Source organism: Rattus norvegicus, chromosome 7, assembly GCF_036323735.1.
Source record: "Rattus norvegicus strain BN/NHsdMcwi chromosome 7, GRCr8, whole genome shotgun sequence".
NCBI classification, from domain to species: Eukaryota; Metazoa; Chordata; class Mammalia; order Rodentia; family Muridae; genus Rattus; species Rattus norvegicus.
The window spans coordinates 80,798,955-80,813,740 of NC_086025.1; the positions used below are offsets into that span (position 1 = coordinate 80,798,955).

Consider the following 14,786-nt stretch of genomic DNA (forward strand, 5'->3'; position numbering starts at 1 on the left):
GACATAACTACAGACTCAGAGGAAATTCAAAAAATCATCAGATCTTACTATAAAAGCCTATATTCAACAAAACTTTCTTCAGGAAATGGACAATTTCCTAGACAGATACCAGGTATCGAAGTTAAATCAGGAACAGATAAACCAGTTAAACAACCCCATAACTCCTAAGGAAATAGAAGCAGTCATTAAAGGTCTCCCAACCAAAAAGAGCCCAGGTCCAGACGGGTTTAGTGCAGAATTCTATCAAACCTTCATAGAAGACCTCATACCAATATTATCCAAACTATTCCACAAAATTGAAACAGATGGAGCCCTACCGAATTCCTTCTACGAAGCCACAATTACTCTTATACCTAAACCACACAAAGACACAACAAAGAAAGAGAACTTCAGACCAATTTCCCTTATGAATATCGATGCAAAAATACTCAATAAAATTCTGGCAAACCGAATTCAAGAGCACATCAAAACAATCATCCACCATGATCAAGTAGGCTTCATCCCAGGCATGCAGGGATGGTTTAATATACGGAAAACCATCAATGTGATCCATTATATAAACAAACTGAAAGAACAGAACCACATGATCATTTCATTAGATGCTGAGAAAGCATTTGACAAAATTCAACACCCCTTCATGATAAAAGTCCTGGAAAGAATAGGAATTCAAGGCCCATACCTAAACATAGTAAAAGCCATATACAGCAAACCAGTTGCTAACATTAAACTAAATGGAGAGAAACTTGAAGCAATCCCACTAAAATCAGGGACTAGACAAGGCTGCCCACTCTCTCCCTACTTATTCAATATAATTCTTGAAGTTCTAGCCAGAGCAATCAGACAACAAAAGGAGATCAAGGGGATACAGTTCGGAATAGAAGAGGTCAAAATATCACTATTTGCAGATGACATGATAGTATATTTAAGTGATCCCAAAAGTTCCACCAGAGAACTACTAAAGCTGATAAAAAAACTTCAGCAAAGTGGCTGGGTATAAAATTAACTCAAATAAATCAGTTGCCTTCCTCTATACAAAAGAGAAACAAGCCGAGAAAGAAATTAGGGAAACGACACCCTTCATAATAGACCCAAATAATATAAAGTACCTCGGTGTGACTTTAACCAAGCAAGTAAAAGATCTGTACAATAAGGACTTCAAAACACTGAGGAAAGAAATTGAAGAAGACCTCAGAAGATGGAAAGATCTCCCATGCTCATGGATTGGCAGGATTAATATAGTAAAAATGGCCATTTTACCAAAAGCGATCTACAGATTCAATGCAATCCCCATCAAAATACCAATCCAATTCTTCAAAGAGTTAGACAGAACAATTTGCAAATTCATCTGGAATAACAAAAAACCCAGGATAGCTAAAGCTATCCTCAACAATAAAAGGTCTTCAGGGGGAATCACTATCCCTGAACTCAAGCAGTATTACAGAGCAATAGTGATAAAAACTGCATGGTATTGGTACAGAGACAGACAGATAGACCAATGGAATAGAATTGAAGACCCAGAAATGAACCCACACACCTATGGTCACTTGATTTTTGACAAAGGAGCCAAAACCATGCAATGGAAAAAAGATAGCATTTTCAGCAAATGGTGCTGGTTCAACTGGAGGGCAACATGTAGAAGAATGCAGATCGATCCATCCTTATCACCCTGTACAAAGCTTAAGTCCAAGTGGATCAAGGACCTCCACATCAAACCAGACACACTCAAACTAATAGAAGAAAAACTAGGGAAGCATCTGGAACACATGGGCACTGGAAAAAATTTCCTGAACAAAACACCAATGGCTTATGCTCTAAGATCAAGAATCGACAAATGGGATCTCATAAAACTGCAAACTTCTGTAAGGCAAAGGACACTGTGGTTAGGACAAAACGGCAACCAACAGATTGGGAAAAGATCTTTACCAATCCTACAACAGATAGAGGCCTTATATCCAAAATATACAAAGAACTGAAGAAGTTAGACCGCAGGGAGACAAATAACCCTATTAAAAATGGGGTTCAGAGCTAAACAAAGAATTCACAGCTGAGGAATGCCGAATGGCGGAGAAACACCTAAAGAAATGTTCAACATCTTTAGTCATAAGGGAAATGCAAATCAAAACAACCCTGAGATTTCACCTCACACCAGTGAGAATGGCTAAGATCAAAAACTCAGGTGACAGCAGATGCTGGCGAGGATGTGGAGAAAGAGGAACACTCCTCCATTGTTGGTGGGATTGCAGACTGGTAAAACCATTCTGGAAATCAGTCTGGAGGTTCCTCAGAAAATTGGACATTGAACTGCCTGAGGATCCAGCTATACCTCTCTTGGGCATATACCCAAAAGATGCCTCAACATATAAAGGAGACACGTGCTCTACTATGTTCATCGCAGCCTTATTTATAATAGCCAGAAAATGGAAAGAACCCAGATGCCCTTCAACAGAGGAATGGATACAGAAAATGTGGTACATCTACACAATGGAATATTACTCAGCTATCAAAAACAACGAGTTTATGAAATTCGTAGGCAAATGGTTGGAACTGGAAAATATCATCCTGAGTGAGCTAACCCAATCACAGAAAGACATACATGGTATGCACTCATTGATAAGTGGCTATTAGCCCAAATGCTTGAATTACACTAGATCCCTAGAACAAACGAAACTCAAGACGGATGATCAAAATGTGAATGCTTCACTCCTTCTTTAAATGAGGAAAAAGAATACCCTTGGCAGGGAAGGGAGAGGCAAAGATTAAAACAGAGACTGAAGGAACACCCATTCAGAGCCTGCCCCACATGTGGCCCATACATATACAGCCACCCAATTAGACAAGATGGATGAAGCAAAGAAGTGCAGACCGACAGGAGCCGGATGTAGATCGCTCCTGAGAGACACAGCCAGAATACAGCAAATACAGAGCCAAACGCCAGCAGCAAACCACTGAACTGAGAATAGGTCCCCCGTTGAAGGAATCAGAGAAAGAACTGGAAGAGCTTGAAGGGGCTTGAGACCCCAAAAGTACAACAATGTCAAGCAACCAGAGCTTCCAGGGACTAAACCACTACCTAAAGACTGTACATGGACTGACCCTGGACTCTGACCCCATAGGTAGCAATGAATATCCTAGTAAGAGCACCAGTGGAAGGGGAAGCCCTGGGTCCTGCTAAGACTGAACCCCCAGTGAACTAGACTATGGGGGGAGGGCGGCAATGGGGGGAGGGTTGGGAGGGGAACACCCATAAGGAAGGGGAGGGGGGAGGGGGTTGTTTGCCCGGAAACCGGGAAAGGGAATAACACTTGAAATGTATATAAGAAATACTCAAGTTAATAAAAAAAATGGGGTACAGAGATAAACAAAGAATTCTCAACTGAGGAATATTGAATGGCTGAGAAACACCTAAAGAAATACTCAACATCCTTAGTCATCAGGGAAATGCAAATGAAAACAACCCTGAGATTCTTCGTCACACCAGTCAGAATGGCTAGCATCAAAAACTCACGTGACAAAAGACGCTGGTGAGGATGTGGAGAAAGAGGAACACTCCTGCATTGTGGGTGGGATTGCAAGCTAGTATAACCACTTTTGAAATCAGTCTGGCTGTTTCTTAGAAAATTGTGTACCCAGCTACACCATTCCCCTGAACATATACCCAAATGATGCTCCAACATATATCCAGGACACATGCTCCACTATGTTCATAGCAGTCTTATTTATAATAGCCAGAAGCTGGAAAGAACCCAGATGCCCTTCAACAGCGGAATGGATACAGAAAATGTGGTACATCTACACAATGGAGTACTACTCAGCTCTTAAAAACAATGATTTCATGAAATTCATGGGCAAATGGATGGAACTAGAGAATATTGTCCTGACCAAGGGAACTCAATCACAAAAAACACACATGGTATGTATGCACTCACTGATAAGTGGATATTAGCCCAAAAGCTCAAATTACCCAAGATTCAATCTACAGACTACATGAAACTCAAGAAGAAGAATGACCAAAGTGTGGATGCTTCAGTTTTTCTTAGAAGGGGGAACAAAAATGAGGAGATATGGAGACAAAGTTTGGAGCAGAGACTGAAGAAATGGCCATTCAGAGCCTGCTCCACCCAAGGAATAAAACACCATTCAGAGTACACATGGACAGACAGACCCATGGCTCCAACTGTGTATGCAACAGAGGATGGCCTTGTTGGGCCCCAAAGCGAGGAGAAGCCCTTGGTCCTGCTAAGGATGAACTCCCCAGTGTAGGGGAATGTAAGGGCAGGGAGGTGGAAACAGGTGGGTGGTTGGATGGGTTAAAGGGGAAAACATTTGAAATGTAAATTAAAAAAAACTATCCAATAAAAAATACAGACTGCTACATGTGTCACGAATTTTATAGAATGAATAATTTAATCATTTTATAGAAATTCTCATATCAATGCGTGCAAAAATGACAAGTTTTCTTATTTAAAATGCAATGAAATAGGTATGCAAGTAATTTATTGCAATTAAGTAAAATCTGTTTGTGAAAGGTCCAGTAGAGGAATCATATGGGATTGTAGAAAACTAAATGCAGTTAGTTTCTGTAAAATCAGTAAGAAGGCAATGAAGTGTGTCACTTGTCACATGTGTAGAAGGCCCACCAGATTTATCATACAGAATAGTGAAAAATCAGAGGCAGTTCCTCTAAAAGCAGGAAGAAAGGAAGGATGTGTGTCACTTGTGATCAACATTCTGATATTAGATTTCTAGGTAGAATAATAAGTCATCAATTTCCTTCACTATGTAATGGCACAGAGGACCTTGTGGAGCTTATGCAGTTAACTAAACCAATTACAGTTGAAGACATACTGCCTGTTCCACATACAGATCACATCAAAAGTACTCACTTTTAAAGAAACAATAGTGGTTGCTGGGCTAATGAGAGCTTAAAGTGGAAATTGCTTATCTGCCAGTCAAAGATTTCAGTTTCACAGGAATATATTTTAAAACTTTGATTCATATCCTTATAGGTAATGAACACTCATAAACTTATTAAAGGGGTAAAAATCATGTTGCTTCTACCAACATTAAAAATAATAGTTTTGCCGAAACTTCATTTTTTGCATACAAGTTTTTCAACTGAATTGATAGAACGGTATGAAATCATAAAAAATATTAAATCAGACTGAAAGTTTGTTTTGTCAGGGTTGATGTCATTTGTATAAAAAAAGATTTTGTTTATTGCTATTTTTGTTTTGCTCTAAGTTTTCTTTTTCTCTTTTGAAAATAGATTATTTTCATACAATATATTTTGGATATGGTTCCCCCTCCTTCTATGTATCCTAGTTCTTCCCAACTTAATATTCCAATTGATTGTCAAATTTTTCTGCATCTCCTTAGAAAAAAAAAGCATCTAAGGAATAATAATAAAATAAAAAATAGGATAAATAAAAAATGAACTGAAATATGACAAAACCTGTTTTAACTTTTCTGGAGTCAATAAATTACCTTTACCTGTGTATTCAAGATGAAATCCTGCAGCAGAGACACTGATGTCTGATTGGAAATTTAGGTATAAATTATTAGATGTGCTATTGAGAAGATGAGGTATTGTTGTCCCTGAAATGACAATTGAATAGTCAGGTCAAGGGTCATGTATTAAAGGCCACAGCAACAACAAAGAAATCAAGTAAACTTGTAAGCCATCAAGCCATTGTAAATAAAAGTGTGTCAAATCATTTGAGAAAGTTTAGTAAAAATATGTCCCTCTTTATCCCACTTTATTTCACTGTCACTGTCTCCAAGGAGAGTGATCTATGAAATGGCTTCAGATATTTCCTTAAAATTAAAAACAGACGGAAGGAAATAGTGTGGTCAAAAGTTGTTTTGAGTTTCACAAAAATTTCACTATCAAATGTGAGAGTTCAAAATAAAGTTTATTTAAAAATTTGCATGTAATCTTTAGACCATAGTAATGCAAGACCTTGTATAGGATTAGAGCAGATATTCACTAATTCACTTTTATTAATAAAATAGACAAATATTTCTTCACCAGATTGAACACTTGATATTTCTTATATTCTGATAGCAAAGTTAGTGTTTAACTTTCCAAAAAATTCCCAGTTTTGAAAGAATATTAGCCTCCTTTTCATCAGATGTATTATAATGGATTTCTGAACTTTTGAAGCAAATGAACCTTGCTCCATCCAATTATTGAATTTAAAAATATAAAATATCTGCCTGAACAAATTAATCCCTGTCTATCAGAAAGTCTAAATACCCAACACAGTTTCAAACAGCAAGCATTGAAAATAACTATGGGTTCTATTCTGGGAAAAACAGCAAAGTAGATGTGTGTTCAGTGCTGTAAATATCCTGGTAATATTCATGGGGAATATTTCATAGGAGGAAATTCAGAGTAAATGTTTACCCTTGCTTTCAGATGCTTAAGATGCCCTAGTGACTGTTGGGGAAAATGGGAAGAATCACTTATAGGCTGCATCTTGATACTGAATTGTTTCCGACCTGACTGTATTCCTTGGCCCCATTCCTGCTGTCCAGGAAGCAGGATGTAAACAAAAGCCAGAAGGTCGGACCTGCCTTACGTCATAGAGCATCATGGTAATTAAGAGCTCTGGTGCTGGATGCTTTCCAGCTCGGTCCTGTTCTCCATCTAAATGCAGCTGAACAACCTCTGGCAGCATATGGCAATGACACACATCATCTATGCTGTTTGTGTAAAAGAATCATCACAAAAATCATCACATATTGGCAAACTATAGCTAGAATGCTGGAAAGCTTAAAAGAACATGTACCATTCCTGTGTATACTTTAAAACTTCTTATAAGTTAGGTCACGGTGTATGGTTCATAATTAAACCTAAAAGAGTTTGTGGCAAATGTTTTCCTTCTTTTTCTGTGTTGCTGGCTGTATTGTGATTTTAATGAACTCTGATTTCTTTTTTACCTGAATAACTTCCCAGTCTCGGTGCATTGTTGTCTCCCCCATCATAGAAGTCCAGAGAGTCCCAGTTGTGTTCCGTAGCAAAGCTAACAATTTGTACCTATGAGAAAACAGTCTCTGGTGAAGCCTAATGCTTCCAAGCAGATCGACAGCCTAGAAGTACCACTAGAAAACAGATCACAAGCTCGGGCAACATCCCTGCTGTTCTCATAGATGGATCAACAAAATCTGATTTGGGACAGTCTACATAAACTAATTTGCATGAGAAAAGTCTTATGGAGCAGATGGCAGGGCGCATGATGGATATAACACGGAGGCTGACATCTCCATTTCAGAACATATTGTTACGAAATGTTTTGGCTTAATTGGTAGGAATTCAAATTCATTTTCTAAATAACTAGCTAACATTAATGCTTTGGAGTAATAGACTTCTGTCAGTGGCTCGATTCTCTCTTTGCTTTGCTGTAAGAAAATAAACAAATCTGTGACTCACAAGCACAGAGGACTTTACAATGCACTTTCAGTAGGCTTATTCTTGAACTTACTTCCATGTATAAAATCCATTCAAGTTTTGCCTTTAGTATTTACATTACTGTCAATATAGGCAGCCACAGGCAGCATTTTATAATAGATTTGTATGGATCTTTCAAAGACTACTTTTATTAATGTAGTCAAAATAGAAGTCACCTTGAAGATCCCTCGTGTGAGGAGGCAAATACGGGGCTACGATTCTGTGTCTATTAAATTTTATTTAAAGAAACAGACATGTGCTATTTTGTTGTACCTCACTTGGCACAGTATGAGGTTTCCAGGAACCCATGAAACTCACAACTGTGGATTCCATTCTGTTCTTTATAGACTGCTTTGTAGCTTTCAAAAAGGAAAGGGAAACTTTTATTAGAATGCATTCATTTTAACTAACTGGATTCTGTTGTAAGTGTAGGCACTCATTTGCTACACAGTTATGACAATTCCACTCATTAAACAGTTCTTTTTCTGCAAAACAGCCCTTCATCACTCTCCTATTCAAGTGGATCCTGGCACGGCTGCTCCAGGGGTGAGTGCCACATGGCAGGAGATATCCTGCCTGCATGATTGGCACCTGATCTAATGCGCTGTTCCAGAACAACAAGGATTAAAGCTCCAACCATTACTTTCTTAAACAATAATTCATTCCCAATTATTTTCTGAATTTTTCTTTTCTTCATTCCAGTGTAAGAAAACATTGTGCTGTGCTAAAAATACCTTGTAAAGATTCATGCAGGAGTTGACTTTTGATCTGAGCTGAAGGTAATGAGAAGCTTGTAAGGGAAGGAAATTATTAAGTGTGTGAAACGGTGGATGAATCAAACCATGATCTGGACTCAGTGAACTCTCAGTAATCCAATTTAGCCACAGTGGAGAGAATCTTTATGTAAGCGGAAAGCTGAATGCACGGTTAGAAGCCCAATAGAACACAGACAAGGAGTGAGGCTTAACGATAAATACAATAAACACAAGTCAGGGTCACTGGGTCTGAGACTTCCTGGTACCCTCTACCTTCACATGTTTAAATGCCTACAGATGCTGTCAATCTTGTGGTTCAAATTCATCACAAAAGTTATTGTGAGCACATTTTGTAATTCACAGATTCGCTAAAATGTAAGCTAGATATTGTGTATTAAAAGCTAAATGTGTAGTATAAATTGAAAGCTCAGAATCTTAGCTGAGAAAAGTGAGGGGGGAGAGAGAGAGTGATTAAATACTAAACACTAGCAAAAATAATTATGCACTTGAACGTATAATTATGCCTTCAGCTTTCCACTACAGGATTGCAAAGTGGGAGGGGGAAAATAATCAAGACTTCAAGTGCAGAACTGAATTGGAGGTGAGAACAAGAAATGTAAAAGTGAAGCACTGTACAGCCAAACTAGATAGGATACAGAAGAGGCACAGCAAAATTCTTGGTGTTACATATGTTGACATGAGGGAAATCACTGGATCCTATGTGATGTAAACAAGAGACTGAAACAAGATATTCAAGAACAATTTCTGTTTTCCCCTGAGTTATTCAGGACACAGAAGCAGAAGGACAAAATATAAGCACCCGTAGGTATGCCTACTACACATAAGAGGGGAGGAACATTAATCAGTTCTGGATTTTTTTCACCATATTTAAGAAACAACAGACCCTAATATGAGGAGCTTATAAATATTACCTTATTTGTGGGTGTGAGATGCACCTTTTAGAAGCAACTAAATGGAAAACCTTGAGATACATGAAAAAAATTTAGTGAAAAAATGTAAAGGTAGATGAGAAAGAAAATCATCCACAGAAGCAAGAAACAGACTGATGTGACCAAAAGCAAAGAATTATATGTGCTATTCAGTGTTGGAAGTAGCATATTAAGAAATCTCCCAGGGACTAAGCCACTACCCAAAGACTATACGTGGACTGACCCTGGACTCTGACCTCATAGGTAGCAATGAATATCCTAGTAAGAGCACCAGTGGAAGGGGAAGCCCTTGGTCCTGCCAAGACTGAACCCCCAGTGAACGTGATTGTTGGGGGGATGGCGGTAATGGGGGGAGGATGGGGAGGGGAACACCCATATAGAAGGGAAGGGGGAGTGGTTAGGGGAATGTTAGCCTGGAAACCTGGAAAGGGAATAACAATCAAAATGTAAATAAGAAATACTCAAGTTAATAAAGAAAAAAGAAAGAAATCTCCCAGAGACCTGGAATAAGAAACTATATATTGCTAGTTTGGTATTTGTATACTGAAACAAGATTTAGATACTCAATTCTAGTTTGTTGAGAAGATAATATTCTAGTTGTTAAATAGCTATTCAGTTCATGGTGATATCTTACTGTATTCACGAACATCTGATACCATTTGTGACTGAGAGTCTAAGAAATATAGCTTGATATAATAAAACAATATTGAGTGTAGAATATGAAATGGCCAGAAAAACTAGCAGGCCGTGTTCTGGAATTTGTTATGCAAGTTAATGACTGAGAAAGTCAAATAAGAGACAACAGAAGTTTATAGTTTTATTTCAGTCTTTTGGGAAGTTTTGAATAAAACTAGCCATCATGGCTGAAGGATAGCTTTGTGGTATAGTATTTTGGATAATCTTGGTCAACTTCAAGAAATATCATATATATATATATATATATATATATATATATATATATATATATATATGGCTAGAACCTCAATTAAGAAAATGCTTCCATAAGATTGGAGTGTAAGTAAGCCCATAGGGTGTTTTCTTAATTAGTGATTGGCATGTGAGGACTCCAACCATTGTAGTATTACTACAATACCTACATCCAGTGTAGGTATTGTATGTAGATGATGGTCTTGTCTGCCATGTCCTCTGCATCAGATCTTGCTTCCATGTTCTTGCGCTGTTTGAGTTTCTGTCTTGACATCGTTTGATGATGAATAGTAATATGTAAGTGTAAACCAAATAAACCCTTTCAGACCATGTTGATTTTGATTGTGTTCATTGCAGCAATAGAAATCCTAACTTTATCCCTTTACTCTGGAATCATAGGAACTTAGTAAATCTATGTTGGTAATAATTATGCAACCAGTATTTTTTCGTGAGTTCATAAATAACTCTCTTCTTAAGTCCAGCCCCTTGGAAGCTGTCCCTGTACATTTTGATAAAATAAAGAGGAAAATAAAGGAATCTATCAATTCTAGCAAACATAGCAAATCATGTTAATATGAAAGACGGATCTTTCTGTTTACATTTTTTTCCAAAGAACTGTCAATAATAAAATATTGGCTATTTTAGAACCTTTTCTGATTTTTTCTACCAAAGCCTAATTCATTTCATACCAGATCATAACACAGTTTTTAACACATACATGTTTAGTTCTATTACCCAAGTTAAATGTTTCTTAAACCTACATATTACTTATTGAACAGAAATATAGTCACATTTAAAACATAAAAAAATACACTATGATATGTCCACTAACAGAGTCCACATGGGGGCTTATTTTTCAAGGTGATAAACAGTTCTGCATAGTATTTAAGAATCCAGTATACATGTCATGCTATGAGATTTCTAAATACTCTGCTAAACTCAGCTTCTGTTTTCTAGGTTGAGTCAATAAATAAAGTGCTTTCTAAGTAAAGATTTTATATTGGCATTGACATGTACAGTTTTGAGGGTATTAGCTCAAGGCAAGGGATATATCACAGTTTTTTCTCTAGATATTTTATTAGTTTATTATGCACTTCTAACTCTCCAAAATTGTTCCAAATCCACTGTTTGAGGAGGTGTCCGTTGACTTTTCTAAAAATATTTGCTGAGTATGTGTCAAAACCATCTTGGCTACTGCTCTCAGCAGCTTATAGCCAACTAATCGGAAAATCTGATTGGTGTTCTAATAAAAACATATAGGAAGAAATTTAACCTTTGATCTAGTTTCTAGAAGGTTTGTCACAGAAATATGTTTCAGACAGAAATGAGAGTAAGGTAAAGGCAAATAAGGAGAGAGATGCTGGCTACTATCAAAGACAAAGGAAATGACATTCAGGGTGTCCACAGGACACCGGATGTCACGCCATTACAGAAATGGATGCTGTGAATACAACAATCATTAAGAAATGAGAACTGAGCACAGAAGAACATGCCATGGTGAAGTTTTAAGATGGTGGGGAAACGCAGGTGCCATGAGTAAGAAAGTGATAGCATGAGGTTTTAATTTTCAGAAGCTTTTGGTTGGTTGGTTGGTTGGTTGGTTGGTTGGTTGGTTGGTTGGTTGGTTTTTTATTCATTTTGTCAGGAATAGACTGAAGAGAATGTGTCTGGACCAAGGATAAAACCCACTTGATCTTTTGTGGTAAAATCATAAATGGAATTAGAATCCTGTGAAAGACAGTCTTGGTGCAGTTTGTTAGGCAGAGTGTAAGTCAGAGTAACATTCAAGATTTTTGTTTTGAAAAGTAAGTGGGGGGTTGGAGAATGGCTCAGTGGTTAAGAGCACTGACTGCTCTTCCAGAGGTCCTGAGTTTAAGTCCAAGCAACAATATGGTGGCTCTCAACCATCTGATATGAAATCTGATGCCCTCTTCTGGTTTGTCTGAAGAAAGCTACAGTGTATTTGTATATAATAAATAAATCTTTAAAAAAGAAAAGTAAGTGGAATTAAAGAAATCCTCATGTAGAGAATTATATAAAAACTATGAATATTGAGGTATGCTGAGAGAGAGAGAGAGAGAGAGAGAGAGAGAGAGAGAGAGAGAGAGAGAAGGATGGAGAAATTAAGAGAAAAAATCATAAAATTACAATTGGATAATTTAGCAGTAAATTTACCTGTAAATACCCCATGGCTAGTTTAGATAGTGTAAATCTGGGATTAGAGATGTAGACTTCCTATATTGGTCCAAACACTATCATTAATTCTGTCTATATTTAAAAGGGAGAGGGGTTTTGCTTTTTATGTTTTCATTTTTGGCATTTGTTTTTGCTTTTATTATCTGTTATTATTCAACTCATGTTTAGCTCATAACAGTCACTGGGATCATAGAAGTAAATAGTTTGCAAAGAAGATAACATAACCTGAAGTATATGGATACTCTTGAGAACATGAGTATCTGAATGATGGGTTGACATTAAAGAAAAGACAAGGTTAAATATAGAAGCAGGTAATTCAGGTGACTACGATCCATGAAAATATTGATGTAATAACTAAAGCAGGAAGACGTGTTTAGTGAGTGACAGGAGAATCTGTAATGTTAAACTGTGTCATCTCAATGCACAGATCAGCAATGCAAAGGACTTAATCATCCAGGTGTTCATGGGAGAACAGTATGATTAGAGCGTTAGGTACTAAAGGCACACTGCAGCGTACCAAAAATAGGACATGGTAGTAGAGAAATAGCTGATAACATATAAATAATCACAGACATCCATCATTCCTTATAAATGAATGAGCTAATAGCAGTTCTATGTGATTCTCATTGCAGAGTACAACCGTAGGTATGTACAATCCTGAAGACTTTGTTTAATCCTGATTTTTCTCTCACAATGTCTATTTGGGAGAAAAGCAGACAAGGATCATGAAAGGAAGGAAGAAAAGATGGCTCAAAGAGGATAAGGGCATAGTAGAATATATATGGTTGGATAGCAAATGAATAGAAAGAGATTTGCAGTGGGATAAAGGTTTAAGTAAGAAATGGGGGAGAGGACAGAAAAACGGCTAGGCTAAAGCTAAGGGAGTATAAAAGGCTTTGTGAAAACCCACTTCTTTTTCAGCTAATTATATATGTACATCTGACTACATATGAGATCAGAGGTGTATTGCATTGAGAACAATACTGCTCCCCAAAATACTATGGGACACCACCCTATAAATCACTAGTTGTAGAAGCCCACTGCAGAGGCCTCTTATAATAGGGAAGGTCATTGCTAATGTGCTTGCTTAATCATAGAACTGGATGATACAACCCTACATCTGCAGACACCACACTGGCTTATAGCACATAGAAACATCAATCTCAAACTAACTAGGAACATTTCCTGCTGGATACGTTTCATAGTACTGGAACTATCCCATGCAGGGTTCTGGATGCAAAACAAAATAATTGTTTTTATTCAACAATAAATTCTGCATGCTGCAATATCAACCTGCCTGGATTGATATATTCACTGCTGCATTATTGGAATGGCAGTCACTGGGTAGTCAAATGTTTCCTGATAGGATTCCAGGTCAGTCCTCAGAGGGAATTTGTGCCTGCTACAGTGAAACTAGTCAAAAGCTCCAGTATAGGGAGGTCGCTGGCCCTAGTAGGAACCTATTCCTGCTGTTTTACTGAATTCTTATGTTGTCGAATTCCCTGATAAATAGTTATCTTTATGCTCACATGTTACGGATGCTCTCAACTGTTTTAAAGAATCATGCTTTTTCAGTGATTCTGATAGGATTTCATATCTGAACAAAGAGCTAAGAATAAGTGGCTATGAATGAGGAAGAGTGCTCAACTCTAGATGGGACATCTATTTCAACCCCACCCCCAGAGCTTAGGGAACCTTTAAAAGTCAGGGGTAAGAAGAATGTAAAGGTCTAAGGAGAGGGAACACTCCTGTGGAATAATGGAGACATTGTATATATCAACTCACAGCAGCTATTTTTACCTACATGAGACCTATGTAAGATCAAACCATTCAAGATTCCCGTGTGGAAGGAGAGGTTCCTGAGGCTCTTTCCCTACCTGAAAGCTATTGAAAGTTGATAGCTGTTAAGGGTGGGTGTTGACAGCTTGCCAATGCTGTAGGAGATATTACACACCCATAGTTATCTTTAATGTTTTTGTAGTCATGATTTTGTGTATTTATCTACCTCTCTCTTTCTCTCCCTTTCCCTCTCCCCCTCCCTCTCCCTCTCCTTCTCCCCCCCTCTGCGCATGCATGTGTGTGTGTGTTTGTGTGTGTGTATGTGTGTGTGTGTGTGTGTGTGTGTGTGTGTGCTTAAACTTTGTCAGCACCACAGTGTACATCTGAAGGTGATTTGCCGTAGCTGATTATCTCTTTCTTTCCTGTGAGAGCAGGGCTCTAAGTCAGACCATTAGGCTTGGCAGTGAGTACGTTCACGTGTTCATCTATCTAGCAACCCTTAATTTAATAGCCTGAAAATATAACATTTAGTTTTGTGCCGTCAATTGTCATGTTTTGATATTAATACCTATTGTGTGGGTCTTTTTTAGGTTATCTTCACAATGTCCTACTCTGAAGATTTATTCTTAGATAGCAGTGTTCAAAATTGGTGCCTTTAAGAGGTGATTGCATCTTGAGGGCTCTAATCTCTTCAATTGATTAGTTCACATATGCGTTCATAAGTCATTG

The 14,786-nt window shown here is 37.7% G+C and overlaps 1 protein-coding gene across 7 annotated transcripts in view; it reads right to left on the reverse strand.

The window, feature by feature from the left end:
- Nucleotides 1-14,786, reverse strand: part of Csmd3 (CUB and Sushi multiple domains 3) — a 1,319,129-nt gene that overhangs the window by 161,614 nt on the left and 1,142,729 nt on the right. For all 7 annotated transcript variants that reach the window (XR_010053386.1, XM_063264433.1, XM_063264432.1 and 4 more), the window contains 2 exons: nucleotides 6,943-7,039; nucleotides 5,491-5,595 (listed from right to left, as the gene is read on the reverse strand). Coding sequence is in view for 6 of the 7 variants with exons in the window: in XM_063264433.1 (XP_063120503.1) it covers nucleotides 5,491-5,595; nucleotides 6,943-7,039 (202 nt within the window). In the remaining variant the exon portion in view is untranslated. The remainder of the gene's footprint in view (nucleotides 1-5,490; nucleotides 5,596-6,942; nucleotides 7,040-14,786) is intronic.